General features: G+C 39.9%; 2 protein-coding genes across 9 annotated transcripts in view; one reads left to right on the plus strand and one right to left on the minus strand.

Annotated features, from left to right (window-relative positions):
• The first annotated feature begins 2,004 nt into the window (after positions 1 to 2,004).
• On the plus strand, positions 2,005 to 26,596 carry GPR68 (G protein-coupled receptor 68). 6 transcript variants are annotated; one of them, XM_068192613.1, is made up of 5 exons: positions 2,019 to 2,118; positions 2,230 to 2,416; positions 3,193 to 3,313; positions 15,895 to 15,942; positions 17,786 to 26,596. In XM_068192613.1, the coding sequence occupies exon 5, from the start codon at positions 17,919 to 17,921 to the stop codon at positions 18,993 to 18,995; it is 1,077 nt and encodes a 358-aa protein (XP_068048714.1). In that variant the 5' UTR covers positions 2,019 to 2,118; positions 2,230 to 2,416; positions 3,193 to 3,313; positions 15,895 to 15,942; positions 17,786 to 17,918; the 3' UTR covers positions 18,996 to 26,596. The 6 variants fall into 6 exon arrangements, with proteins under 6 accessions (XP_068048716.1, XP_068048715.1, XP_068048714.1 ...); XM_068192615.1 differs by lacking the exon at positions 15,895 to 15,942 and having other exon boundaries at positions 2,005 to 2,416; XM_068192614.1 differs by lacking the exon at positions 3,193 to 3,313 and having other exon boundaries at positions 2,005 to 2,416.
• Positions 22,658 to 27,406, minus strand: part of DGLUCY (D-glutamate cyclase) — a 44,813-nt gene continuing 40,064 nt past the window's right edge. For all 3 annotated transcript variants that reach the window (XM_068192610.1, XM_068192609.1, XM_068192611.1), the window contains one exon: positions 22,658 to 23,493. In XM_068192610.1, coding sequence (XP_068048711.1) covers positions 23,350 to 23,493 — 144 coding nt within the window. In that variant the 3' untranslated portion in view covers positions 22,658 to 23,349. The remainder of the gene's footprint in view (positions 23,494 to 27,406) is intronic.

Consider the following 27,406-nt stretch of genomic DNA (forward strand, 5'->3'; position numbering starts at 1 on the left):
GGTAACCAAAGCCTGTGTCTCTAGGGGCACCATAACTGGGGAAGAATTAATTCAGTCTGCTCTGTGGATAACAAGAGCAGAGGTATGTTAGCCTGGATTCTGAAGTAGCTGTAATGGCTACCAATAATTTCACTATCCTTGACGCTTAGATTTTGGAAAAAAAATTTTATTCATTCTGATAGTCTTGGCATAGAAATTTCTACATTCTCCACTTCCTTCATGTCTGCATCTGCGCTGTTCTATGTTGTCAACAGAAATGGGCAGCACTCCTGGATAGCTTGCCCTTCCAGGTTCCTGCCTCTACTGAGATGGGCAAAAGTAGGACATTTTGAGTGCTTCTGAATTTAAATTTTGAAGGAGCTTGGAAAACACCAGCATAGCGAGGACAGAGAGAACTCCCTGCTGGAAATTCATGTGTTCCTGTGAACAACCTGTTGCCCTTCTAATTTGTGGGAAAGGTTAAAAATAATACATGGTGCAGTGCAGAGATGAACAGCAGCAGAAGCAAAGGAAAATAGAAGGACAACAGCTGGATAAAGCATGATGCCTGGCTGTAGTGAAACCTCTGAAACAAGTGAAGCGTTCTGCTGCACAGCCACCCCACTGGGCAGTGTAAGAGCTGGCCCAGCAGGGACACTAGGGTGCCACCAGGAAGAGCATTAGCAAGTTCTTCTTACTCAGCTCTAGAAAATGGGAATGGCTCTGTGACTTGTCACTGCAAAAGAGAGAACTTACTAGTTTTCCTCTTTTCCTCACCAAAATGGGTGCTTGAAAGGATTTAAATCAAATTTCATCAGAACGTTGACCCTCATAGGCAAAGCATAGATCAGGTACTTGGAATCAATGGTGACACTGCCAGAAAGGGCCTCTGCTGGAATGTGCTTAAGGAGAGACGCTCATGACTGGAAATGAGACCAGTGTGGGTGAGCAGCGGCCTGGAAAACGTGATCTACAAAAAACACTGGAAAAGTAGGGTTGCAAAAAATCTAAGAGAGACAGCATGATTAATCCTCAGAAATTTAAATGATCGATACTGAGAAAGGTAGCAATAGTCTGTTTTTCATGTACATTCATAGAAGGGCAATAAAAAGATATGAAACATGGAAGGTAAAGATTTTTATATTAATGCAATCTTCTTAAGAACAGCCCTAGCCATGGAATGGAGACATTGCAAGAGGTGAGGCAGAATCTTCCTTAATGGCAATTTAAGAGAATTTAAAGCTCTAGATGAGCTAGTCTAGCTTTCCTCAATGGATAAGGAAAAGGTCTAGATTACCTCCTTCCTGCTGCATTTCTGTGGCATCTGTGACATTTATAACACCAGTTTAGCTCCATTCTTTCTGAATCTAGCTGCTTCTTGTTTTGACATACGCAAGCCAGGAGCAATTAAATTCAACAGTGTTACTTAATCATCACACACATTAAAATGATTTGACCAAAGTGAACGAAAAGCTAGAATTGCTGCTTGCAGCGAGTAATAGCTGTTTGTCAGCTTTAATAACTACTGTATAATTCATGGAGATAAAAGGCTACAAAAAATGTTATTTCTTTTCATTTTGAGAGTTTTAAATATTGCCAACATGCAGTGGCTGTGTGTGATGGAGGTGGCAACACATGGCTCTGCCTCCTTGGAAGTGATGAGGGCAGATGGCCCAAGCCCCTAAATCCCATTATAAACAATAACAACAACAAAAATTAATCAGAAGAGGGAGTATTCCCAGTAGTCCTAATAAATTTGAGACCAACCATTCATATTTCTTAATATATCAGAGGGTGTTCAGCATCTGGCTGTGCTTCCAGGAGACTGTGCCTTGTCTGTTCAGCCAGGTGTGCTGCCTGAGCTCTGACATCCTCCAAGCAGCACGGTGAGCCATCAAAGAATAGTTCTCTGCTTGTTGCAGCCTTTCATAACCATACCCAAAAACTTCCTATTTTCTTTTGCTGCTTGCCTCCTCAGAACCCTTTCTTAACCCTGCAGATAATTTTAGATTTCTGATCTGCCAGATACCCTGAAGAGGAAGGGCTCTGCTGTTGGGTAGCCTCTTGTACCTGAAGAGCCCTTTGCCTGTGTTTGGAATGAGGAGTTATTTTTGATACTGTTTCTGATGTTAGCCATGGGTACTCCTGGAGTATTTCCAAGTTTTCTAAATGTTCTTGTGTCTTCTCCCTGTTTTGGTTTATTCTTTTCTATTTTTGTTTCTGTGCTAATGTCACTCTGCTTTCCACCAGGTTGGAAATGGACAACACGTCTTGGAGTTCCCTGCACAACATTCCTGTTTCCAGACTCACCGTGTCTGGCTGTCCTCAGAGTACTGTTGCTCATTGCAGTGAGCAGAAGGGAGCTCTGGTTGGGTGCTGCTCTGACCATGCAGTGCCACTGGTGTCCCTACAGCTGCATGGCAGAGCACTGCATCAGGTGAGTTACACATCAATTTAGAGCCTGAGCTGGTAACAACTTTTGTTTCCAGCTTCAATGGTATAATTTGTATTTATCTGTGTTTTTAAAAATAGTGTGTTTCAGTTTGAGTGACACAAACATATCCCACAGTGCAGCTTTCACTCCTGTGGGAGTAGGGGTGTGAGTTAGCAGGAGGTCAGCTTTTTCATCTGCTACACCCTTCCTGAATAACCTTGGGCAAGCCCTTCAGTCTGTTTATGCCTCTGTTGTCTGGCTGTGTAGACAAGAGAGGAAGGCACTGCCCCCCCTCACAGCCCTTGTTCTTTCACAGTGAGAGAAGATACTTCCTTGTGCACAGATCACCGTCTGCTGTGTTTGGATGTAAGGTCTGATCTCCTCGAGCTCTAGAAACAACTTCCTGTGAATGATACTAATGACAACACTAACACTCTGTATACTTTTCAATATGCCTGCACGAGGCAACATCTGTGTGTGTTTAGATAAACTGGAAGCAGCTGGATTTGGCCTCTGCACCAGCTGCTGTGATCACAGTGCAGTTCTCTGCTGGTCAGTGTGTGTGCCCGTGGGGACGGATGGGAACACCACTCCATGTACTTTGCAATCTCTGTATTCAGCGCCTGCTTTTGGCACTCTCGTCTCTCTCTCTATGAATGAGTGGGTGAGGGAGGAGAGGGCTGGGCTGGGCTGGGCTGGCTCCTTCACAGATGAAGCATAAAGAGCACAGGAGCTGAAACACAATCTCCTCCTCCTTTCCTGTGCTGTTTCACCGACAGGCTTGCTCACAGCTGGGAGGAGGACAAGCTTCACCCGCAGCCTCAGCAGTAATGAGGAGAAGGGAAGTTTTGTGCTCTTCACATTGCAAGCAAAACCTCTCTGCATAAACTCTGCTAACAGGTGAGTTTCATTTTTATCTGTTCATTCTTGAAAGCAAGTTAATTTTCCATCACTGAGCAGGTCTCACCCCTGGAGAGGTGGTAGGACAGTTTTCTAGCTGAGTTGTTAAAGCAAAACAGCGAGGTGCTCCAAGGACTCAATCAAAGCAATGTGTCCAAAAAAATTTACAACTTCAAAATTTCCTTGGCAAGGTTCCTACTAACAGGAACTTTGAATAAAGGTTTTCTCAAAAAAAAAAATTCTTGAGTTCCAGTTATAGGCACAAGGGGAGCTGAATGTTCAAGTTGTATTGATGAAAGGAAATTGTTAAGATAAACTGAGAAACTGTTTGTTTGCAGCAAGTAATCAGAGCAGTAGCCTGTAGATAAGTTCCTGGAGTAATTTTCAGAGCACTTACTAGTACTGTGTAAGTTGAATAGATACAAGATATTTTGAAGGACCAGTAAGTGACTTTATTTCCCATGAGAATACCAGCCAAAAGTTACACCTAACATGAAACTGCTAAACCACATATCTTGATGTGTGGGTGCTCTGTGTAAACCTATATAGTTTGGTCTTTGTATCTCAAGTGTATGGCATTACTATATTTTCCAAACACCAAGCCACTTTTCTTCCTGCTGTTCAGAATCTGGCTTGGAAAACTTGAAATGTACGGGCTTGTTTAGAGAAGTGAAATCCATCAGGTGAGAAATTGATCTTTTTTTTCAATAGGATAAAAAAACTTTTTGTTTGTTATTGTAGCTTGTCCTTGTTATGAGAACGTTTTTCCTGTTCTTGTCAGTCTTTGCAAAGAAACAAGAAAAGCAGTTCATTGAGTGATGCTTTCTTCTTTTGTGTGTTGCATGGGAAGGAAAGCTGAGAAATAGAGAATTTAGAAGAATATAACAGCTTGTCCTGTCCTCTTCTGCTCAAAACGCATGCAGATATTTATTAACAAAAATATAAGGAAACTTAACAGTAAAATGCGTAAAAATGGCTACATGTAGGCTCATAAGATGTGACAGTGTCACTGTGAGCATTATGGGACGTTCTGAGCAGTCTGTTAGTCAGTACCCACTGTGACTTTTTCCACATTAGCACCCTGCATTCACACTGGTCCCAGAAGAGCAGAGTATCTAACCACTTCTTCTTTCAAGTTTTCTTTAATCAAGAAGCCATTAAAAGGTAGACAATCCTGTGTATTTAACAACCACTCTTTCATTTCTTCTTTGAGGAAACAAAATTTTCTACTATCCTCGCCCCTACCCTTTCTGCCTCCCCATCTTACTGATGCTATGTTGCTGTTCCTCCATATCAGGCTGATCCTGCACATGCACTTGTAAAGCCTTTCTGTTACATGAGTGAAGAGGCAGAAGAATGCTGTTTCCAGTGTATTTAACATTCAGTGCTATATACAGCTGTAGGTGAGATGATAACATGGAAAGTACATCCCCAAAGTTTTAAAAGTCTTTACAGGGTCTAGGAAGAATACTGTAAGAAAATGTTGGGTTTGTAGGATCAGACAAGTATGTTGTTCTGTGACAGTTGAGGTGAAATTATCTACATCACAGCATTGTGATTTGAATATCACAGTTTTAAATGAAGAAAGATTTGGTTGTTCTAATATCTCATTAAAAAACTTGTGTCACTTGACACCTTCAGTGAGAGGCATTTATTTCACTTTGTGGTTGGTGGACAAAAATTGACTCCCTTTGTTCTGGATCTGAGGACTGTAAGCAATCGTATAGCAGCGGGAAAAGAGAGAAGTGGGATATGGGGAAAGGGAAGAGAAGGGAGGAAAGTGAGTCTCTGCAGAGCTAGGTGTACACAGGTGTCATTGTACTAGATGTCATTGATTAGGGTGAGCCTGTGGCTACTTGTGAGGACAGACAGGAAGCCTCTTACCTGTAGCTGAGCACAGTTGCACAGGGCCAGGCGTTCAAGTGTGGGGGCATTAAATTTTCCTCACCTAACCAGCCTTGCGGATGGTGTCACTCAGATCAACCAGCTGATGCTCTAAATGCGAGTTTTTGTGGCATCCCAGTGAACAGTGCATGGAGAAGTATTGGTTTCTTGGCCCCACGTTGGGCCCCTCCCTGGGGGTTCCCCTGCTGGGGGGAAACCCTCCTGGAGCGGTTCTGTGTCAGGAAAAGGAGAAGCACAGGACTTTTTCGGTCTTCAGCTTCTTGTTTATTGTTACCTTATCTGAAGTTTAGCACACCGTCTATACCAGACTCTGCGCACTGGAAAAGCACCGCAAAAATGGCCAACAATCTCTTGTTACAAGGTCTTTTAGGACTAAACTATCCAATTAAGAAATGACACCTAGATTATTTTCCCTTTTAACCCAATAACTGATCCCTCAAAGCCCGCAATGTGGACTTTTCTGTCCAATTACAAGACATCATCCAAACCCATGAAGAAGAAGGAACAAGAAGGTAAAGAAGAGCAACCTACCTCCACCCTAGAACCTCCATCTTGTTCCCATCTGCAACATACTAAAAATCCCAAAACCTAAATTGCTCACCCAAGTGACATGCTATACTACTCTCTAGAATCTATTTCTTCACACGTATTTCCACACTTTTGTGGACTCTAGTCTATCTTGAAGTCTTGGAAGCTTTCTCCATGAATGAGGGTCAAAGTTGGTGCTTCCCTGGGGGTCAGGACCCCTCAGAGCAGAAAGAGAAATATTCCCTGTGCCCTGAGTTTCCACAGAGAAGAAAATTTCTTCCCTTCCAGTTTTTCTAGTCCTGACCTGAGGGTGCATTCATGGTGTCCTGGGGCTTCACTGCTGATGGCTGTATTGTGTCAGTGTGGTGGTAACTAAAGAGAGGTATGTCCACTCATGAGGCATTTACACAACTTGGTAATTAATTGTAAGGGAAGAGCTGTGGAAAGAGAACTCCAGACATGGCAGCCTTGTGAGGCTCATTACCTTATAACTAGCTGTTTGTCTCCTCCAATATGTTTGTTTTTCCTATAAAGCTTATTCTGAGTGGCTTTTATTGCTTGTTATGAATTATTCTGCCAGCTGAAGCATTTGCAGAGCTGCTGACCCTGACAGCTGGTGGCAATTGTTTTTGAAAAGACACAGAACAGCTTTAATGTTTAGAAGAAACTGACCAATAATTTTAACTAGAGGTATTAGTAAGCAACAGCAGCTAAGAAAAACATTGCAGTTTATTCTCTAAGGGATACATCCACTGTAACACTTTTTCTCCACTAGAAACACCATTCTGAACTCTGTTAATAGGGTAGGAAAACAAGAGCTTTTTAGGCACTTCACCTGGAAGCTGTAGCTAATTTTTCTGAAAAGAAAAAGAGTAGACAATAGGTTTAAAACCCTGTTCAAGGGAGAGCGAGAAACAAGCTCACCTGAAAGTATATGCTCTGTTCCTCTCCATGGAGCCCTCTTGCCAGAAACTGTTTCTGTGGCAACAAACTTCTTTCTAGCTGGGTTGTCTTGGAGTTTGATCTGGGACTGCTTAGGCTCAGATCTGTCACCATGCCAGAATCAAATAGAAATGCAAAACTGATCTGACCTACATGTAACAGAGAGAGCACTCTGCTGCTGTTCCTGTTGCTCCGCAGGAGCTGTCCTCCTGACATTCTCCATTTAGATATTGGTACAGACAGCTATTGCTGCTAGCATGAGCCTGGACTTTCATTTCTGAACATTGTTGCTTTATTCAGCAAGGTTTCAAGCTTCCTTTCTCTTGGTGTGTCCTATGGGCCAGCAGCAAAGACACAAAGCTTTGAAGAGAGGTTGAGTTGCCAACAGAGGAAGGGGAGATAAACAACAAATGAATTACAAAAGCAAATGTAATTTAACTATCAAAGTTCAGTCACTTTAATGACACCTGAATAAAATGCTAAAATATCAGTAGGGAAGAATGGAAATGTTTCAGAGATCTCTTGGTTTGTTTTTCTTTTATTGCAATATTTTAGTAGCCATTAGAATATTTTCATTTTGTATCTGGAAACATTTCATCTTCCTTCTGCCAAGGAAGGAGAGCTTTTACTCTGTGATGGATAATGATTTAGTGTCTACTTATATCTAATTAGAGGGTGTATCTGGTTTATGCTCCATGTTTAAGAACTGTTCAGACATAGCTTTTAAAATAGCAATTTTCTTTTAAATTTGCAAGAGGCTTAAACTAAAATCCCTGAGACTATCATGTCAGAACATTATTATTTGGAATTTGAACTTACATCCAAATTTCAGAGCTGGTTTTATACCTCCACCCTAAAGCAGGACCTGGATTTCTGAACAGCTCTCAATTTGGAATCTCACATCTCCTGTGCCAGCTTTTCCATCTCCTCATGACCTCATCAGAACTCCCCTGTAACAAGCATTTGATTCTCTCTGTTTTCTCTGGTCAGTAGCATGTTTGGAAGTGTGAATGGTTTACAGCAAGGTTGTTGCTTTTTCTGTGAATTGTTTCTTTGATACTATTAAAGAAGTGGGGGTTTGCATTTCTATGAGGTCGTGCCTTTCCAACTATTTTTCTCAGTTTTCATGTTGAACCTCTTTTATCCAGAAATGGAAAATAAGGAAATGGTAACGTAAGCAAACCTGCAGATACAGATGCCAGCACTTTATTTAATGTGATTAATCCACTGGGAACGAGATTGTTGGAGTCCTCTACCCTCAAGTGGAAAAAAAAAAAGGACTGACATTTTCAATAGTCATCTAGGGAGCAAGAACAGCAACGAGGGAAAGAGCACAGAGTAAAACCTTGTGCAAAGCACACTGTTTCTCGTGAGAACACTGAGAAATAACAATGAAGGAACATGTCTTACATGTGAATATTGACTCATTTCTACAGGAAACTTGGTTAATCTCCAGAAGGGAAATTGAAAAAAAATAGAAGAAATTTAATTAAAGATAGCAATAAGGGATAGTTTAGTAATGTTTCTACTAACTAGATGGGGACTATTTGAAGATATGCACAAATAAATATGCATAATGCGCCCCACACACCACCCCTCCAATTCTGTATCCAAGGAAGAAATACAGAAATACAGAACAAGAGCCAAAAAAAGACTCAATTGAGCCTAAAAGGAAATGAGCAGAGCTAAACAGAAGTGCGTGGAAGGGTGGATGGTGTGCTAGACTAGGAAGAATTGGATCTAGAACAGAAGAATATCTGAAGTGCCCAATGGTGATCAGTGTAAGCTGGAAACACAAATAGTACAAAGGCACAAAATAATTATTTTAGTTTTCTAGATGGCAACAGAGCACACAGTGTTAGGTGTTTCAGTTAAACAGGCTCCTATCCCATGATGAATTTATTCTCTTTTATTAAGATAAATCCAAACAGAGGAAAAATAATTAAGTCAAAGAAAAATGAAGAGTGGAAGGGAAAAGTCTTCAAATATTGTAAGCAGCTTTTCATTTTACCATGTCTTAAAACTTTTGCAGTACAAAATGAATCATATACTGAATCATATATACTGAAAATGGCATTTTAAAAAGAGATTACTTTATTGAATGTATCATTATTTGCTGACGCATCAAATAATGAAAATGCTAACATTTTCCTTAAATGGGAGATCTGCTCAATCTCTTTAGACATGCCAGAGTTTCAACCACATTTCAGTTAGACCTAGCAAGCAAAATTTTTCTATCTGACAGCCTTTGCTGGTTGTCAAGTGTTATTAGTCAAGCATTGATTATGGATGTCCCAAGCTTGGCAAGCTTGTCAGCAGCACTGCGCAATAAGTCCTGTCCATTGAATTATCAGTAAATGAGGAGAAAAAATTGTATAGATGGGTGTTTGGTTGCTTTCCGACTGACTTTTAGTTAATGAGACAGTTTTGTTTGGAGGGTATGATGGGCTGGTCCTTGGGTTCAGAGTGGCATTACAAAAGATGCAAGGAGAAAGATAATTTGGTCTCTGCTTCGGTCTCTAACTTGTCAGTTTTTGAACAAGTTTTCGCTTGAGTGAAGCTGGGGAAGCTTGACAGAAGGGACTGCCGTGCATGTTGCTGGCATTCTGTTCCCTTTCTGTGTGAGCATGTGGGTACAGAGAGCAAGTTGTTCTCAATACGCTCATTGGCTCCGGGGCCATGAGCATCTGCTGAATGCAGAGGCTGGCAGCCAGTTCTTTGCTCAGCCTTGGTATGTGCCGCCCAGGATGGGGTGCACTGCCCAGGACAGGGTGCTAGCAGTGTGCTATGGCCCATGGTATGTAAATGGATGGCTCATGCTCAGGGAGCAGAGAAATCTGTGCGTGACTCCCATGGCTCCCTTTGGGTAGCCACTCTGTGAAACAGGGGCTGTGTGGCAGTCCTGGGGCTACAGGGACACACCAGCAATCCGAGAAAGGCAAAAGTCATTGAAATGCAATACAGATATGAATTAAACTTGAAGTCACTGACTTCAATGCAAGATATCTAGCATTGTCTGATGTAGCACTGTGCTGTTGTCAGAGCAGGCTGCAGCATCAAAAGAGGCAATAATACAGTTTAGGAAAATGGATCAGAAGGATGATTTTCCCCAAGGCTGTAGATGGTAAAATGAATCAGAACTCATTTAACTCAAAACGGTGAAGTTCCTATATCTCAATCCTAGGCAATAACAGTTGTTCTAGTTGTTGTTCCTTACTAATACTGTATGTTGATCATGGCTTTTGTGGCTTCTAATAAGCAAGACCTGTGTAATCTTGGCTTTTCTTGTGTTGTCCTGTTCAATGAGGACCAGTGCACAAGTTTGGAATTATAAGCAGTTCTGTTGTCTATGACTGATTATTACTTGCCTGCTGCTTCTTCAACAGAAGACAGGATGGTTTTTTGGCTTTTGTGTCAAGGAGGATTGTGGGGGAGAGGAACACTGACTTGGTTGAGGTTTTAGTTCAGGGGAAAGGAAGATTTGGAGTTTTTTCTCTGAGTAACAGAGTGATTTAAGATGTCTGCAGGAAGTGGTGTGATGTGTTTTCCTCCACCCACTGTTCGCTACTCAAGCAGGTCATACACGAAGCTTCAACATGTGCCCTGTGGGTCGGAACTAGTCATAGTAACTCAGCAGTGAAATACTTGGAGGGTCATGTCGTCCACTTGGTTGATCTTTAACAGCAGGAAGTGGGGGGCATATGAGGGTAATTTTTTAAAGCTTTGAGGCAGCTATAGCATGACTAATTTCAGCTGTGATTCACCTCCCTGATACTACTTGGACTGTTTGCCTGAAATTACACATTGCATGAACTTATTACCATAAATAGGGATTTTCCAAAGTTTTTTTCAGCATTTTCAGTTGTTCAGACCTCACATGAGGTAAAAAGACCCTAATCCTAGATAAAAAATAAGAAGTAGTGTGAGATAGAGTGAGTAGTCTGAGGGAACAGGCAGATGTATTTGCTAAGCTGCTGTCCATGATACTTGAGAAGTCAGGCAGTCAGAAGTCCCAGGTAACTGGAAAAACAGAAACATTGTGCCTGTCTTTTAAAAGGATAGAAAGGCAGACCATGGGTACTACCCAGCTGTTAGCATCACCTCTGTGCCTGGGGAGGAGCACGGAACAGATCCTCCTTCTGTGCTAAGGCACATCAGGGACAGGGAGGTGATTTGGGACAGCCAGGAGAGCTTTACCAAGGACAAGTCCTGCCTCATCAGCCTGTGGCCTTCTGTGATGGAGTGACTGCATCACTGGGTAAGGGAAGGGTCACAGATGTCATTTATCTGGACTTCTGTAAAGCCTTTGACATGGCTCCCCACAACATCCTTCCCTATAAATTGGAGAGAGATGGATTTGATGGGTGGACTCTTAGGTGCGTAAGTAATTGGTGGAACAGTTGCATGCAGAGGGTCATGGTCAATGGCTCAGAGTCCTAAAGGACCTCAGTGACAAGTGGTGTCCCTCAGGGATCTGTACTGGGACCAGTTTTATTTAGCATTTTCATTAATGACATACGTGAAGGAATTGAGTGCAGCCTCAGGAGATTAGGAGATTTGTAGATTTGTAGATGACACCAAAGAGAGGAGTGACACACCTAAAGGATGGGATACCATCCAGAGGGACCTGGACAAATTCAAGAATTTGACTGCATGGGAATCTCATGGGGTTTTACAAGACCAAGTTCAGTGTGCTGCACCTGGGTTGGGGCAACCCCTGGTATCAACGCAGGCTGGGGCATAAACAGATTGGAGCAGCTCTGCTGGGAAGGACCTGGGGTTGCTGGTGGATGAGAGGCTGGACAGGAACACTTGGAGCCCAGAGCCAAAAATGTTCTGGGCTGTATCCAAAGCAGCATGATCAGCAGGGATGGAGGGATTCTACCTCTCCATTCAGCTAAGACCCCACCTGGAGTGATGCATCCAGCTCTGAGGTCCCAGCACAGGAAGGATGTGGACCTATTGGAGCGAGTCCAGAGGAGGGTCTCCAAGATGATCAGAGGGATGGGGCTCCTCTCTTGTGAGGAAAGGCTGAGGGAATTGGGATTTTCCAGCCTGGAGAAGAGGGGGCTCCAGGGTGACCTAATTGCTGCCTTGCAAGATGAAGGGCAAGGGAGGCAGGTAGGATAATTAGCACAGTTAGTCCAATATCATGGAATCATAAAATGGTTTGGGGTAGAAAGGACCTTAAAAATCATCTATCTTATAAACTTATAAAGTTGTATAAACTTATAAAGTTGTCCTTTATAAGTGCAGGCATAAACAAAGAAGTCCAAAATCATAAAAACCTGAAATGGAAAGGTATAGAAACAGAACATGGAATTCTTAGAATATCAAAAGATGGAGTAAATTGTAAGATTTACTCAAGACTGTAAAAAATTGCATGTCTGTGTTAGGAAAAATTGGGCATTGATGACTAATTAGTCTTTTGTTTATGTGGCTTCTGAAAAAAAGCTGCTGACTTCCTTCTATGACAATAGGTTTATAAGACAAGTCATCTGATAATGACAAAATAATTTGTAATTTACAGAACATTTTTACAGTTCCCTTCAGCTGAAACAGATATACAGAGTAATAATTATTGTACTCAGAGGTTCACATACGAAAAATCCACTTGCAAGTTACAAACACTGAATGGATTTGCATAGATGTAAATTACTTCAGTTTAGAAGCTCAATTTGACTTCTCTTTTTCACAAAACAAAGTGTTATGTCTGTTTTACCCCAATTTGTCATCATTTCTGAAATATTACCAGCAATAATTCACAAATTGCTGTAACTAAATCCCCTGGAGTGCATGTAGTTTTTTAGAATATCTGTTAGCTTTTGTTGATCTATTCTCTATGCCCCCATCCTATTGTTAAAAACAATTTTGTTAGATGGTTAACAATTCTGGTTCTAAAGATTGGAATAAAAAATAACAGGAAATATTTAAAAATATTTTAAAATATTTTAATAGAAATATACTTATATACCATATAAATATATGGTATATAAATTCTATATTATAAAAATAAATATATATTTATGTTTTGCTTCATATGTACTTGTCTTCCTTTACTTATTTTTTGTTAATAGAAATATCCTTCATTGCCTTTAATGGCTCTTTCTACTTGACACCCTTCTAGAATCAGAATGGTCAGGTTTGGAAGGGGCCTTTAAAGGCCCTCTAGTCCAACTCTCCTGCAATGATCAGGGGCATCTTCAACTAGACCAGGTTGCTTAGAGCCCCATCAAACCTGACCCTGAATGTTTCCAGGGTTGGGGCATCCATCACTTCTCTGGGCAACCTGGGCTAGTGTTTTATCACCCTCATCATAAAAATATTCATCCTTGTATGTAGTCTGAGTCTACCCTCTTGTAGTTGAAAACTATTGCTCCTTGTCCTGTTGCTACAAGTCCTGATTAAAAAGTCTGTCCCCATGTTTCTTTTAAGTCCCCTTTAGGTACTGAAAGGCTGCAACAAGGTCTTCCCAGAGCCTTCTCTTCTCCAGGCTGAACTGCTCCAACTTTCTCATCCTTTCCTCATAGGAGAAGTGCTCCACCCCTCTTGTCATTTCTGTGCTCCAACAGGTCCATCTTTTACATCATAATTCTTCTGATTAAACCCAAATATCATTGTGCTCTTTCTTCATACTTGGTGCTGCACCCAAATTTCTGCTTTCTTCTACTTTTTTCCCTCAAACTTACTCTAAGGGGATTATGCCTTTCCTTCCTATTTTATGTTGTTCAACCAGTCCCTAGTCTCTTCTGCTGCTCAACGCTTCTCTGCCTTCTTATCCGGCCTTATGCTTCCAGGCTTTGTGAAACAGGATCAAACAATCTGACAAACCTGCAAGTGTTGAAGGAAGCTTAGCATGTGAATTTAGGGCTGGTGTTTGTGTAGATCATGACCTGAACCAAATCCTAAACTGAAACCACCCCAGGTTTCTGATTCCAAGATTTGCAGGACAGTTGAAGTCCTGCAATGACAGCCAAGTGATTCTGTCTGCACTGTATGACAGGTGCAAGGGAAGATTAAATATTGCTATGCAGGCACACAAGCATGCTACACTCCCTGTTAATGGAAGCGGGTGTTTTGTGAATGAGACAGGCTGGGTGCACAACGGCTGCAAATTCCAGCAAGGAAGTTCTTTGGTTCAGTCCCGTTTGCCAAAAAAATATGTAGGCCTAGCTGCAGACAGATTTCTTACAATGAAAATTGCAGCAGTGTTCACTGAAAGTGAAAAGACCCACCTGGGCTCCATGCTACTACTTGGTCCGAGGTGAAAAGGCTGCTGCTGCCAGTGGCTCTGGCTGCTTCCTGTGCCATTGCCAGCAGGCAGCACTTAACATGTGAGCTGCCCCATGGTTCATGGTGCAGGGGCAAGGCATGTGTTTGTTAACAGCTAAGGCACACAGGAGTTGTGAAAGAAAAGAACTGTTGTTGAACTCTCCAGTGAGTAATAACGTTGGCTTCTTTAAACCATGAAGAAAATGAGGCTTTCTGAAACTCTGGGATCCTTGGCTTTGTTTTTAATCCAGGAACAAGAGAATTGTTTGGAGCTCATGTAGATGAAGAGAGTCTTCTCATTTATTGCCAAGACTTAGGCTTAGATGGGTATCATCTAAAAGATGCGGGCATATAGGAGAGAGAAATATTGCCTGCAAAATACTGCAGACTCGTGATACTGAAGATGTTACATAAAATATAATAAAAAAAAGTCACACAGCTGCACTACATCCATATTAAAGCTGTCTGAAAGAAATGCTTGTGTATTCCTGTTCATAACTGCTTTCAGCTTTATGATTGTCTGCACCCCAGATGTTTTTCATAGAGCAACTTTTTAAATTTTTCTCTTCCCTCTATACAGAAGTGGCCAATAAATAACGGGGGAGCTATTTGTCTTTTCTCTTCTATGCCCTGCATCACCTTTCCTTCATTTTCCACTTTTTCAGATGGCTTGTAAAGTATTGTGTCACATGTTCTTAATAACAGAGTGGGCTCTTCCACACCCATTGGTTTAAACCTGCTAGGGCAGTCCTTTGATACCAGGTTTGTTGAAAAAAATCCTACAGTTTCACTCCCTGGCTGGTGCAGAGCTATATTTAGTGTGCCTAGTGCTGGGGAAAAGTTGAACTGCCTCTGTATTTCCATTTGGCTGCTGAGTCTGTCCTTAGCCAGGCATGAGTGGTCAAAGGGTAAAAAGGCAGCCCAGAGCCCACACACTGAGGAGGCCGAAACAAGGGAAGGATTTCCTGGCTCACTGTTGCCACTGAGCAAAACAGCAGTATAAGACAGCTATTGCACAAGAATTTGGATCTTTCCTTTTCATCTCCATCTTTGAAACTAGGGAGGGATTGTTAGCACAAGGCAAAGAGATTTGTTACAGCCAACCTTCTCTTCCTGCCCCTTCGAACACCCCAATCCAGCATGTCCTCCAAGAGCAGAAAATGTTGCTGTAATCATAAGTGTATATTATATTACCATAATATTGTATCAATAAGACTTTGGCTGCCTCCTTCACATTCTGCATTCTGGCAAGACTTTTAAACTAAGCAGAAATAAATTTACTTATTACAGAGAATTATATTCTCTGTATGAAAACATAATTTGATAAAATCATTTAGAGTTCTTAGCAGAAAAACATTTTCAAAAACATTGCAGCTGTAAAGTACATCTGCTTTTCTTCATACTGTGATCCATAATGACTCACAGGGTAACACTGAATGAAACTTAGTGCTAGACATATAAAGACAGTTCTGAATTTTCAAAACTGTCAACAGCTTTTGAATTACTATTTGGCCCTATTGACAGGAGCTGGGCACTGTGCTGGTAGATATGATGACAGGTCTCGGATTTTAGGTATTTTGGAGAATAACTAAGGTGTGCCAATCATCCTGTTCAGGCAAACCCTTACATGTAAAAGTCACGAAATCATTATACAGAAATGCTATGAAATACAAACTCAAGCCTGGAGCTCTGGATTAAAAGGTGGGTTGGGGTAAGAAGGTTATCAAACCTGCCTCAGCAAAGATTCTGTGCACTGCTCTTGTCTGCAGATGGAAGAGATATGTGGTGGTTATGAAGCCTTGGAGAAACTGCATAGTCTTACAGGGGAGCTAATGGCGCCTAAGTACCAGTGTTTGGGGAAATTTGTACATAACTTTAATGATTGATTTCTGCTGTACATGTCAGCACTGCTAACACTGTCATATTTATTCCAGGGGAAGGTTATGGCAATCTCCTGGAGCAAACTTCAAACTGAACCACAGGTACCTCTGACTGGGTCCCTTTTGCAGCATTTCTTCTGCTGAGCTTGATAAATGAGCTATAACTATTGTGACAGCCACAGTGGAGAGTGTGGGTCTCTTAAACCCCAAAGGAGCTGTTGAGACTGAGAGGTGGAGGAGAACAGAGTGCTCGACTTGAGCAGTCTTTCACACAAATTGCGTTGGACAGTGGAGTTAAGAGATTTGAGGGAGATGAACTTACCTTGGCCTGTTGTTTCATGACTGAGAGTTTCTGAGCTCCCAAGGATATTTCCACCTAAAACCAGGGCTAGTGTTCCCTCTGTTGGAAAGCAAAAGTAAAAGTAAAGGGATGAAAACCACATCCCAATTCTTATTTGTATGTGTTTGCTGTGAATTCTGTGGAACTCTGCTGGTTGAAGCTAAAAAATGAAATTCTTTGCAAGTTTGATCACTTATTTCAGCCAGACAATTATTTTCTGGCTTAAAGCAAGTGATTTTTTTTCAGTTTCTTCAGGAGTAAAGCCTATCTATCCCTACAAAAAAAAAAAAAAAAAAAAAAAAAAATTGACAGTAGCATCTTCAAATGCTAAAGCTGACAGTAATTTTCCTGTAGTGTGGTCATGTTTTTGTAAGCATTGCCTTGGAAGAAATTTTATGTTTCTAGATGGGACAGAAGATGATGACAAAAATTGCAAATTAGCATAGCAAAAGGGAAAAAGCAGCAAGGCCTTATCTTTGGATAGTGCTTCTTTTGAATCCATAGTATGTGAAGCTGTGAAAAGAGTAAACAAGAGTAGCATTGTTACCTTACAAAAGTATACCAAACATCCCTGAATTTTCTGAGCAGAGATTGAAAGAAATACAGTCTTGCTGTTCTGCACCACCAGGTAAAACATGCATTCCCTTCAGACTAGGCACAGTTTGCACTGTTGTTCTCCAGTGCTGAGAATCTGGGCTCGTGTGAATATACCATGAGGTGATAAAATGCTGGATGGGGTATTTCATTGTTTAGTTGAGGGTTTCATTACTGTGAGCTGGGTCCAGGCTTCACCTTGAACTGAGTGCTAATCCACTGTCAGCAGTGTTTTTTGTGTATTAAATAGTTATAGTATAGTTCAGTACAGCACAGCATAGCAAGGGCTTCCATGGGTATGTGTTTGGATTATACCAGATTCTTCAGGTGAAAACAATTACATTCATATTCAATGAAGATGAAAGGGAAAGATACAAATGTATATGTCATAAATGTGTGAGTTTTGGAGTTGATGGCAAATAAGAAATATTTAATAGCATATCCTGTAGAACTGAGACCATGGAGATGTACTGTACCAGAGTTTCACCATGTCCTTCCAACAGAGGAAGAGAGCTTGCTTTCAGAATTGTTTTTACAAGTAACTGCAAGAGAGAGTGCTAAAAATTCCCTTTGTTTTTCATCCTGCTGAACTGAACTGCATATTACATGGTATCTTGTATGTAAAGGGAAATTTAAGAAATGGAAATTAATAATCAAGATTTTTGTGCACCCTACATCCTCTGAGGAAGTCTTTGTGGACTGCTGGTTTACCAGAGACACCTTTTCCATCGCAGTCAAATCTGATTTGTAAACCAGAGATGATATTTATTCACATTTTAGATACCTCCAAAGCTAAAACCACAAATATTTGAAACTTGCTTTGGGATTCTGAATCACATAATTTTCTGGCACTTTTCTGTTATGTACTAGGAGTTATGTGAATCTTGATTTCCCAGACAGGCTTTATCTTTATCAAAGACTTAGGGCTAAGAAAAGGCAGCTTTCTGAAAAGTGTACTATATATTTAACAATTTTATCCCTTCTGAAGATTTCTTTGTGTTTTATCTTCAGGTTATTAACATCCTTCAGCAAGTCATCACTTCAGCCTAAAGTTTGTGGAAGAAATAAACTCTACATGAAAACTGAATGTAATTAAGTCTTACATTCAGGACCCTGATGAGTGATACACAGGGAGAAGTAGAAGATGGTGAATTTCACAGAGAATGCTACTGAGAAATGCAATATTAATCATGATATCCACGAGACTTTATCCCCTGTGGTGTACATATTTGTGTTTGTATTAGGCTTGCCGGCTAACTGCCTGTCACTGTACTATGGGTATTTACAGATCAAGGCTAAAAATGAATTAGGTATCTACCTTTGCAATTTGACTATAGCAGACCTGCTGTACATATTTTCTTTGCCTTTTTGGCTTCAGTATGCTTTGCAGCATGACAACTGGACCTACGATGAGCTGCTGTGCAAAGTTTGTGGCATCATCCTGTATGAGAATATCTACATCAGCGTAGGCTTCCTGTGCTGCATCTCCATCGACCGCTACCTGGCCGTGGTGCACCCCTTTCGGTTTCAGCGCTTTCGGACCATGAAGGCCGCTGCCATTGTCAGCATCATTATCTGGGCCAAAGAAATTATGACATGCTGCTTTGTCTTCACACACGGGGAGATCAGTATGGATGCTGAAAGCCACTTGGTGTGCTTTGAGCATTACCCCATCAAGAAATGGGAGCACAATGTCAATTACTACCGCTTCTCTGCTGGCTTCCTTTTCCCCTTCTTTCTGCTGGCCTTCTCCTACTGTGGGATTTTACGAGTTGTCCACAAGAGTCCTGGCACTCAAAAGAAGAAGAAAATTCAAATTAAAAGACTGGTATCAAGCACTGTTTTCATATTTTTAGTCTGCTTTGGACCATACCACATCTTACTTGTAGTTCGTAGCTTGTTGGAGAACAACTGCTCATTTGCTGAGAAAATATTTAATGTTTACCATATTTCTCTCCTGTTAACTACTTTTAACTGTGTTGCTGACCCAGTATTGTACTGTTTTTCCAGTGAAAGCACTTACCAGAACTTTGTCAAGATGAGAGACTCTTGTCTAACATGTTTAGGCCATCTGAGTACTGAGACGAAGGAATCCTATCCACTAAACACTACTGAAACTCCCAACAGAAAACAGCATGAACAACAAGCAGGGTTATTACAAATACCACTTGATGGTGCTGGAATGAAGGACTGCTTCACAACTAATGTAGGCAGCCTATAGCATTAATCAAAAGGACCTTAATCCTACACCTGCAGCTATGGCTGTGTTTATGTATCTGTCTGAATTATTCATGTGGTGTGAACAGTGTGACCTCCAAAGGCTTATGAGCAATCCTGTACAGTGAAGCTGTTTCTAGAGGTGCTTGGAACCTGGCAATAGTGAGGAAAGCATGTGCTAAGTCAGATCAGTTATAATCAGGTATCTGTTGTGCTACCACTTAAAACCTGTTTGTCTTGATGACTGCATGGACTGGAATAAGCCAGCACTCACAGTGTGTAGTTCTGGTGAACTCATCTTTAGCTGCTTTCTGTTTGCCCCTGTAGCATCTAGAGAAAGTAATTCTCTACAAGCTGTCATCATCTGTTGAGAAGGTCAGAGGCAACAAAATTACATATCCCTATATACTTTTAAAAAGAAAAAGCCCAGCAAAACACTTCTGCAACATCTCTGTAACTCTCTGAAAAAACTTCTCCTTCTGCAAGTTTCAAAGCCTGCAGAGACCATGCCAGAACCAGATTCCTAAAACAATCAATCTGATAGTGCAAGACATTATGGGAGAACATGCACAAGGAACTCAGCACCTGCTGAGACCTTCAGGATGTTATTCACTGCTGAGTCTCAGACTGTTAAACCTCATTGTAAGGCTCCTAGAGACTTCTGGAAGTATGAGACACTGGGCTCCAGTGGGTGTCAATAACTTGGTTTGTTGACTGGGAAGAGAACAAGAGGTTGGTAGTACATGAGGCACTTTGATTCCATGTGCTTCTCTGAGTCACTGTGTTCAAGAATATTTATTTATATTTAAATTCTACTACACCTTGCTAAGGTTTTGATTGTTCCTTTGCTATTTGTGTATCTTGTGCAGCATAGACCATGCAGGCAATTAAATAACAATGCATTTGTCAGGGAAACTGTTGAATGAATTCTGTTTAAACCATGTTTTTGCCCACAGATAATATAGTTTAGGGTTTGGTCATTGTTCAGTAAATATAGTATCAGAAGTATGATGTATGAATGATCTCTGTCCTGGTTTAGACAGAAACAAAATATAGGAGTAAGTGGAGAATAATGGCTTTTAAAGACTTGGGGAGTGTGCTCCACAGCATTGTATCTACTACCACCTCCTCTCTAGGTTTCTCTGGGGTTTTTTTGTTACACTAATGAATTCTGTGTGATTCTTCTTTGCAATCTGCTCATCATGCCTCCTTTTACGCATAGCTGTTACACCATGAATATTGCCTTGTCCTTTCAATTCTCTGGTTTCAGACCTTCCTTGAAACACCTCTCTCTCTGCAACCCAGAGCTGAAAACTTCCAGCACTAAAATCAGTTTTGTTTCTTTGTTTTGCTTTTGAGTCAAAAGATTGTCTAGACAGATGGTCTACTCCTGCTATCTGAATATGTCATTATAACACAGCCTTGCTTGTCATCAGATTCCAAAAGGAATATATTCTAACAGTTTTCTGGAAACCACCCTGAGAGTGCAATATTGGATATAATTAGTGGATGTGTTTAATAAAGAATATTTTTATAATTTTCTTTTTATACTTTTTCACACCATGTTCGAAATAACTATCTTTAGCTTTGGCACAGTTTCTATTTGTGAGACTACAGATCCTCTCCTCCCTCCACTTGCAGAAAGGATTCATGTCCCCCATCCCAAGAGGGGATTAGGTTTGCTTAGGTTAACATTTGGTTTGTTTAATTACATTTCTTTATACTTTGACCACTCAGCTGGATTAATTACCTTACATCTGCATTTTTTCTCCTGACTATTAGCACTGTTTAGCTTTATTTTCTCCTAATCTTTCATCTCATCTGCTGTGTATTCCAAGGAGATGTAAGGCAGGGACTCGCTCCCGACTGCTGGAGTGCTGAGCTTGTACATTGTTAAGCACCAACTCCTTGGACCTCCACGACCTGTCAGGCTGCAAGACACACATGGTTTGTTCTAGGATTAAATATTTGTTGTTGTGTTTATGTGTTGCTTCTTTACAGTTCCCCATGCTGTTTAAATTAGACAGCTGGAATGCAGAGCATGCTGTACTACATGGAATTGTCATCGGAGGGATTAAGGCTCATTCGAGATGGAACTTTGATGTGGTCAGCTATGGTCAGCTGCTGCAGTTTAAAATCAGATGGAAACTTGTGCAACACAGTGCAGCTTTCTGCCTCAGTTCTCAGCGCTTAACCTGCTAACCCGGAACAGAAAGGAGGGATTTTTTTCTTCTTTTCCCCTTTTTTTTTTTTTTCTCTCGAGGCCAATATTTTATCAATTCTTTCTGTACTGTAACTGTTTGGCTTAGGCTGCAGAACTGTAACCAGTACAGCACGTTACCGCAGGAAGGTAACTCCCACTCAGAGCTTCTCCTTCCACCTCAGTCAAAACACATTCACTCAAGGGTCCTGCTAAGGCTGCTAGAGACATGCTACACATGCTATTGAAGTAAATGTCATGCTTGGGACTGCACACAAAAAGGCATTTTAAAAGCACACACTAGAGAAAAAGAGAAATAAATTATTAAATTTTGTATTTCTTAATGAAAACTGATTGTTAAGACTTGTATTTTGGGGTGAAAAAAGAGCAAAAGCTTATTAAATGAAATTTTTTGACAAAAGTTAGTACTTAGAAATATACATTGCACCTGTTAGTGTAACATGTCAGTAGCACAGAGAGAATAAAATCAGCTGCTTCTTTTAAAATGATGCCAATTTCATTCTGAGAGATCCGTGCAGCAGTGAATATATGCCACCCTGTGGGGTTACTGGCTTTGGCAAAATGTTCAAGCATTCCCATGAAATATTTTACTTAATAGTTATAGTTTAGAGTTTGGAGACTTCTAAAGGAGATATTTCTAATTGTGAAACTTCCAAGATACTTTACTAGAACATCCTTTGAGAAAGTTTTAGATAAAACGAATCTAAAAAAAAGACTCATCTATCTAGAAAAGAAACATTGGAATCTTTGGTGAACCTGAATGTCTAGCAGAAGTCTGGCATTAAGATTTTTTTCTGTCATGTGTTCAACTATTTTTTGTCTTTAAAGGCTCTGTATCCTCAGGGACTTAAGGAGATTAATGTTCAAAATATGCTGGTATTTGTGGTATGAAATTATTTTTCTCATTCCGAAAAAGTTAAGTTGTTTGTCTTGCATCGAAGAAGGAAAATAAAAATCACCTGCCAGGAAGGAAAAGAGATATAAAGTGCTGCTCACTGCTGAAGGTCCAACTAAAGGCAACTTCCATTTTATGACAGGTAAAGCACCAGTGCTCTAGGGGTTGTGTCAAATGTAGCCTCCTCTCTCTGCTGGGTGGGCTGACAGCCAGCAGAACTGTAGTCCTGACACTCACCTGGAGTTAAGGTAAAATTACAGCTTTAAATGCCAGAAGCTGGGCACGGTTCACAACCATTTGTCATATACTGCTTCAGTGTTAGTAATCCTATGGGATAGAATTCAGTGTTCCTTCACTTGGTCTTGTCAGGAGCTGAACTTCTACAACAGGAATTTATGTAAAAGTTTATTTACACAATGTTATTTCATACTGAATGCAAATCTTTATTCATTTCTAATCATACTTTAATATCTAATAATTAATCTTAATAATGATTTTTGCATTTAATTTAATAATGATTTTTGCAATTAATTTCTTTGTAACAACAGGATACTCTGAAATGTCTACAACTTTTCTCTATTACCCATAAAGTGGCAAAATATATAAGTGGCAAACTACTAATATGACAGGGGGTAATGGCACAGCCAACCTTTTACACAGAAGATCTGCAATGCTGCTCTTATTTTCATTAGCTCAATTAAAATCTTCTCCTTATCTCCTCACACTTCCACAAACTATCCCCCACCACAGGAACACAGTGTTAGAGGGGGGGCTACAGAAATTGTGCAATGGAGCTCTCACTACTGTAACACTGCAGTTTTGTTTTGCATCTTCCCCCTCGATTGTAGCTGTTTTCCTCACCACAAGTATTTTTAAATCCAAGTTGCTATGCAAGTTACTTCCTGTTGCAGTTACGAGATTAGTAAAACAAGAACAGCAGTGCAATAATATCTCCTTGTAATTTCATGCTTTCTTTGTAAAAGGCAGATCACCTCTTATTATATAATATCATTTAATATTCATTTTCCATTATAAAATTACAGAAAAGAAAGGTAGACCAAGTGGATGATATCCTCTTCTTGTTTCACAGAGATGTTGTAAGGATAACAATGAAAGGCTGTGTGTGGTGAAGACACCAGAGATGAAAAGTCATCTTTTTCTGATCTTTTACACCTTGAGAGAGCCTCAAAAATAAGGACAGAACATGGGAGCAACTCTTCATGTAGAAATCACTAGGGGCAGTCACTGCTGTGCTTCCTGCAGCAGCTTTTCAATCATAAGTGAATGGGTGCTGTAGAAGGGCAGCCCATCCACTTCCATCTCTAGACTGGCAGTTTTGCCACTGCGGACCCCGAGCTGCACAAGTGTTTTCAGAAGCTTTTCTTCCTTGAAAAACAAAGAAACGGAGTATAATTAAAATTCTGAATCAGACAAGGGCAGTCATCAAGATCTTTGTTTTAATTCTGGGAGAGACTGACCATATCCTTCATATTTATTTTGCCATCACCTTGCAAGTACTATCTTGTCCCAAAGAATACGTTTAGCATTTGGAGCTCAGGGAGTGTCAGATGGTTTATAATCTTGACTGCTATTTAACCACTGAATATTATTTTTCTCCACACTGCCTCAAACAGAACATTATTGTCAATTCAGAAACATAATTTTTTGCTCGGTTTCGAGTTCCTATATTGCACAAATCAGAATCAGAGGAACCTCCACCCGAAGTATCTCAAAAATCCATCTGTGGTTTCCCCAGCCAGGCAGCTGGCTGCAGCTGCGCTTTTATAGAAAAAGACAGAAGAGAAGGAGGGTGCACCAGGAAAAAAGGTTACAGACAGCACCTGGATGGGCTGCACACTCACTTTCCTTTCCTGCAGCTTCTCCAATCTCTCTGTGCCTTTGGCCCTCTCTTCCCTTTTCATTATTGATTTCATGAGAATTCTGGTTGCTTAGGGAAGGAGTGGGGACAAAACAACCTCAGAAATTGTGCTTCCTTGGCATGCTCTGAACTAGCATATGCTTTGTTTAGAACTGCAGTTATTTTCTTGCTTAACTAATATAAGCAGATAACAAAACATCTTCCAAGTTGAGATGTAAAAGCACTCAGAGGGAACAAAATCCTTTTGTTGTGAGCTACGGGCCAGTTAGCATTGTGAGATGAAAAGATGGGATGAAAAAAACACAGGGAACAGTGAAATTTGAAGATCTGGTTTCAAGTGAATGTATGTCTGGCATAAATTGCTCCGCTTTTCATTTGCCATGAAATGTACACAATGAAACTTCCTAATTTTTAGCATTTACTGTAGTGAGAATTTATTCCTTGAATTCCGTTAATAAAAGTCTAAGAAAACGAAAAACCTGGTCACTTTTTAGCTTCCCCTACGCCAACCCTGTGATAGGTTATATAAGACCTTGAAACACTCACCTATCTATCTTTGCCTCTCTTTCTTCACTAGGAATGCCCTTTCTGGTCTTTGTCTAATGTGCCATTTCCATTTCCATGGAAATTGCTACTGCAACAATCCTACCAGTGTCCTTGATAAAGAGCTCTCTAGGTTTCAACACTTCGTACTTGACATTACCACACAATAACCTAGCAGAAGTTCTTTATCTCCTGGACACACATTAATGATGAAAAAAAAAATTAAAATATCTAATTTTCTCTTATCAAATGTTAGCATTTTTTCTAGGAACACTTCTAAACCACAAAGAATACAGTAGCTGTGGATCTGAATTGAGACACAATATGGTTGTATTTTACCTAATGATAAAATGGCCAAAATATAATAATTTCTGAATGAAGCAAAGCATGCCCTGCATGATCAATTCAGTTTAATTTTGTAACCTGCCCTCTGAATGCACTTTATAAAGATCTTTTATTTCCTGGTAAATCATCCTAATTCTTAGCTGCAACAAAATTAAATGAGGCTCTGGTTTTCTACTAAAGGAAAAATATGCATAGTTACATGGTGTCAGCAGTGACACTGCTATTTAAGGAAATTATCTGGATGCACTAGTAGCATAAAATTTACTACTTTATAATTAATAAAATTATAAATACCCATCAGTTTATATCATATGAATGATCATATACATAAATGCAAATATATACAACTGATCTTTCTGCACAACAGAGTTTTCTCTAAGCACTGAGTGTATCTAAATGCAAAAGGCAAAGGAGATCTCTCCTGTCACAAAAGAGACACCTAAATTGGATACAGAAAATGTAATCTCTAATACAAATAGTTTGTGCTACATATGTACATATTAGAGCTCTCTGATCTGCTGAGGCAAAAAAGTTTGCTTGCTTAAAACTACATAATTACCACGCCTGATAAACCATAGCCTGTCATCAAATGCTACAGTTTCCATTTGTAATAAGCAAATACAATGTATAGCACACTTCTTAGCTGTACAGCGCTGCAATTTGACCAAAGCTTTCTCTTTAGTAAATAATTATGTTGGGAGTGGGGTAACTGGAAAAAATAATAATATTAATAGAAAAATATCTCATTAGTTTGTGCTTTATTCAAGGGGGAAAACTTCCTTATGAATGACAAATCTAATAAAGCACACTAAAAATATGTCATACCTTTATATATTTATAATATACTTCATATTATGATAGGTCATAATTTAAAAATACTATACAGCTAATATGTTGCCATTAATAAAGAGCTCAGTAAAAGAACAAATGCTTGATATATTAACCTGTCTGTGAGATGCAATGAAATGCAGACTTGACTGTAGGATGTTTAGCATTAGCTACATTTGGATATGTATGAATGAATTAATTTCATTACAGTCACTTTGGTGTAAAAATTCACAGTGGGAGAGACTATAAATGTCTGAAAAACCAAGCCAATACCAATAATCAAATTATTAGGCAAGCAAAGGTAAAGGTAAGCAACGATTGTTTAGGTCCAGTTGTTTCCTGTTCCTGCAGTTCTCAGCACGGAACAAATGCTTTGCAGCACCTCTCGCTAAGATGCGTGGAAAGGCTCATCCATGAACTCAGAGCAATCTCAGTTTGCTGTTCATTGGGAAAGGAGAGCTCTGCAGTTCTGGGGTTTGGCAGTGCAATCCTCACACTGCTCGAAGCAGCTGAAGGGAAATAATGTTGGTGTTTCAGGGGAAGTCTTCACTTGGTAATTCTGACCTACAGCATTCATGGAAGTGCCATTTTTTGAAGAAAACTAAAACACAATTTAAGAAAGCTGTTTGGTGCTAAGGGACTCCTTCAAATGTCCTCTTTCCAATTACAATCACAAATATAAACACCGAGATGGATCTGTGTGGTGTTGCTCTTTATCTCACTAGGGTAATTATTATAGCATTAAATGAAGCTGAATTTTGCAGAAAGTAGCCATATAAACATAAATGGTCTGTTTTTTTATACTAATGGAGTATGTGAATACTAATGTATTCAATCTTCTGCACTGTTCATTATTGTGTGATTTATAATTAAAGATATCATAGTTTATTGTCAGACATTTTGTCATTTTCTCTCCTCCACAAAACTGTTTCCATTTATTTTATCTCAACAGATTTCAGTATTGCACTTACAGTAGCCCATTATTGGATCATTAATATTCCCAGCTGTATAGCTTAGTAAAACAAAAACAAGGTTTTCCTGTACACAATATAACATTTAATTACAGTATCTCATTACCAGGAATTTTGATCACAGTCATTTTAGGATGCATTAATTTAAAGGTCAAAAACCAGTAGATGCAACTGGAAAAAACATTGAAAACTGAAAAATAATTAATCTGTTTTATAAAAAAGACTGTGCTGAAAAGGGCCATATAAGCTTTGTTAAGCTATATGGCTATGCCAGTTTCAGTTTTATGACCTTTAGATGAAAAACTGAGATAGCAAGAATTTAAAAAAAAATAGTGAGATCTACTCTAAAATATTTAAAAGCTGCTTTGTTGGAATTTCATGCAGAATGTCCCGTCATCTCAGGAGAAAAACTTATTTGTTTTGGGCAGTAGCTATGGTAGATGGATTGCATTTTGCTTAGCATTCTTGGACATCACACACTTAAAGGGTTTGTTCAAATCTCTGCTAATAAAGCTGAATCTTGAAATCTTGAAGCTCCTAATTTATTGCAAAGTTGTGGAACATATTTAATCATTAGGGGTATGTGAGAGTGTATAGACAGACTTTTTTTTTAACCACTGTCAAGTTAAAAATAGAGGCACGTGCTTAGCAGGATGAGCACAGATCAGAGTCATTTCTCACCCCTCTCAGTTATTTTACTTTTTCTCAGTCTGAAACCTTTGCATTCCGAGAA

Source organism: Anomalospiza imberbis, chromosome 6 (genome assembly GCF_031753505.1).
Source record: "Anomalospiza imberbis isolate Cuckoo-Finch-1a 21T00152 chromosome 6, ASM3175350v1, whole genome shotgun sequence".
NCBI classification, from domain to species: Eukaryota; Metazoa; Chordata; class Aves; order Passeriformes; family Viduidae; genus Anomalospiza; species Anomalospiza imberbis.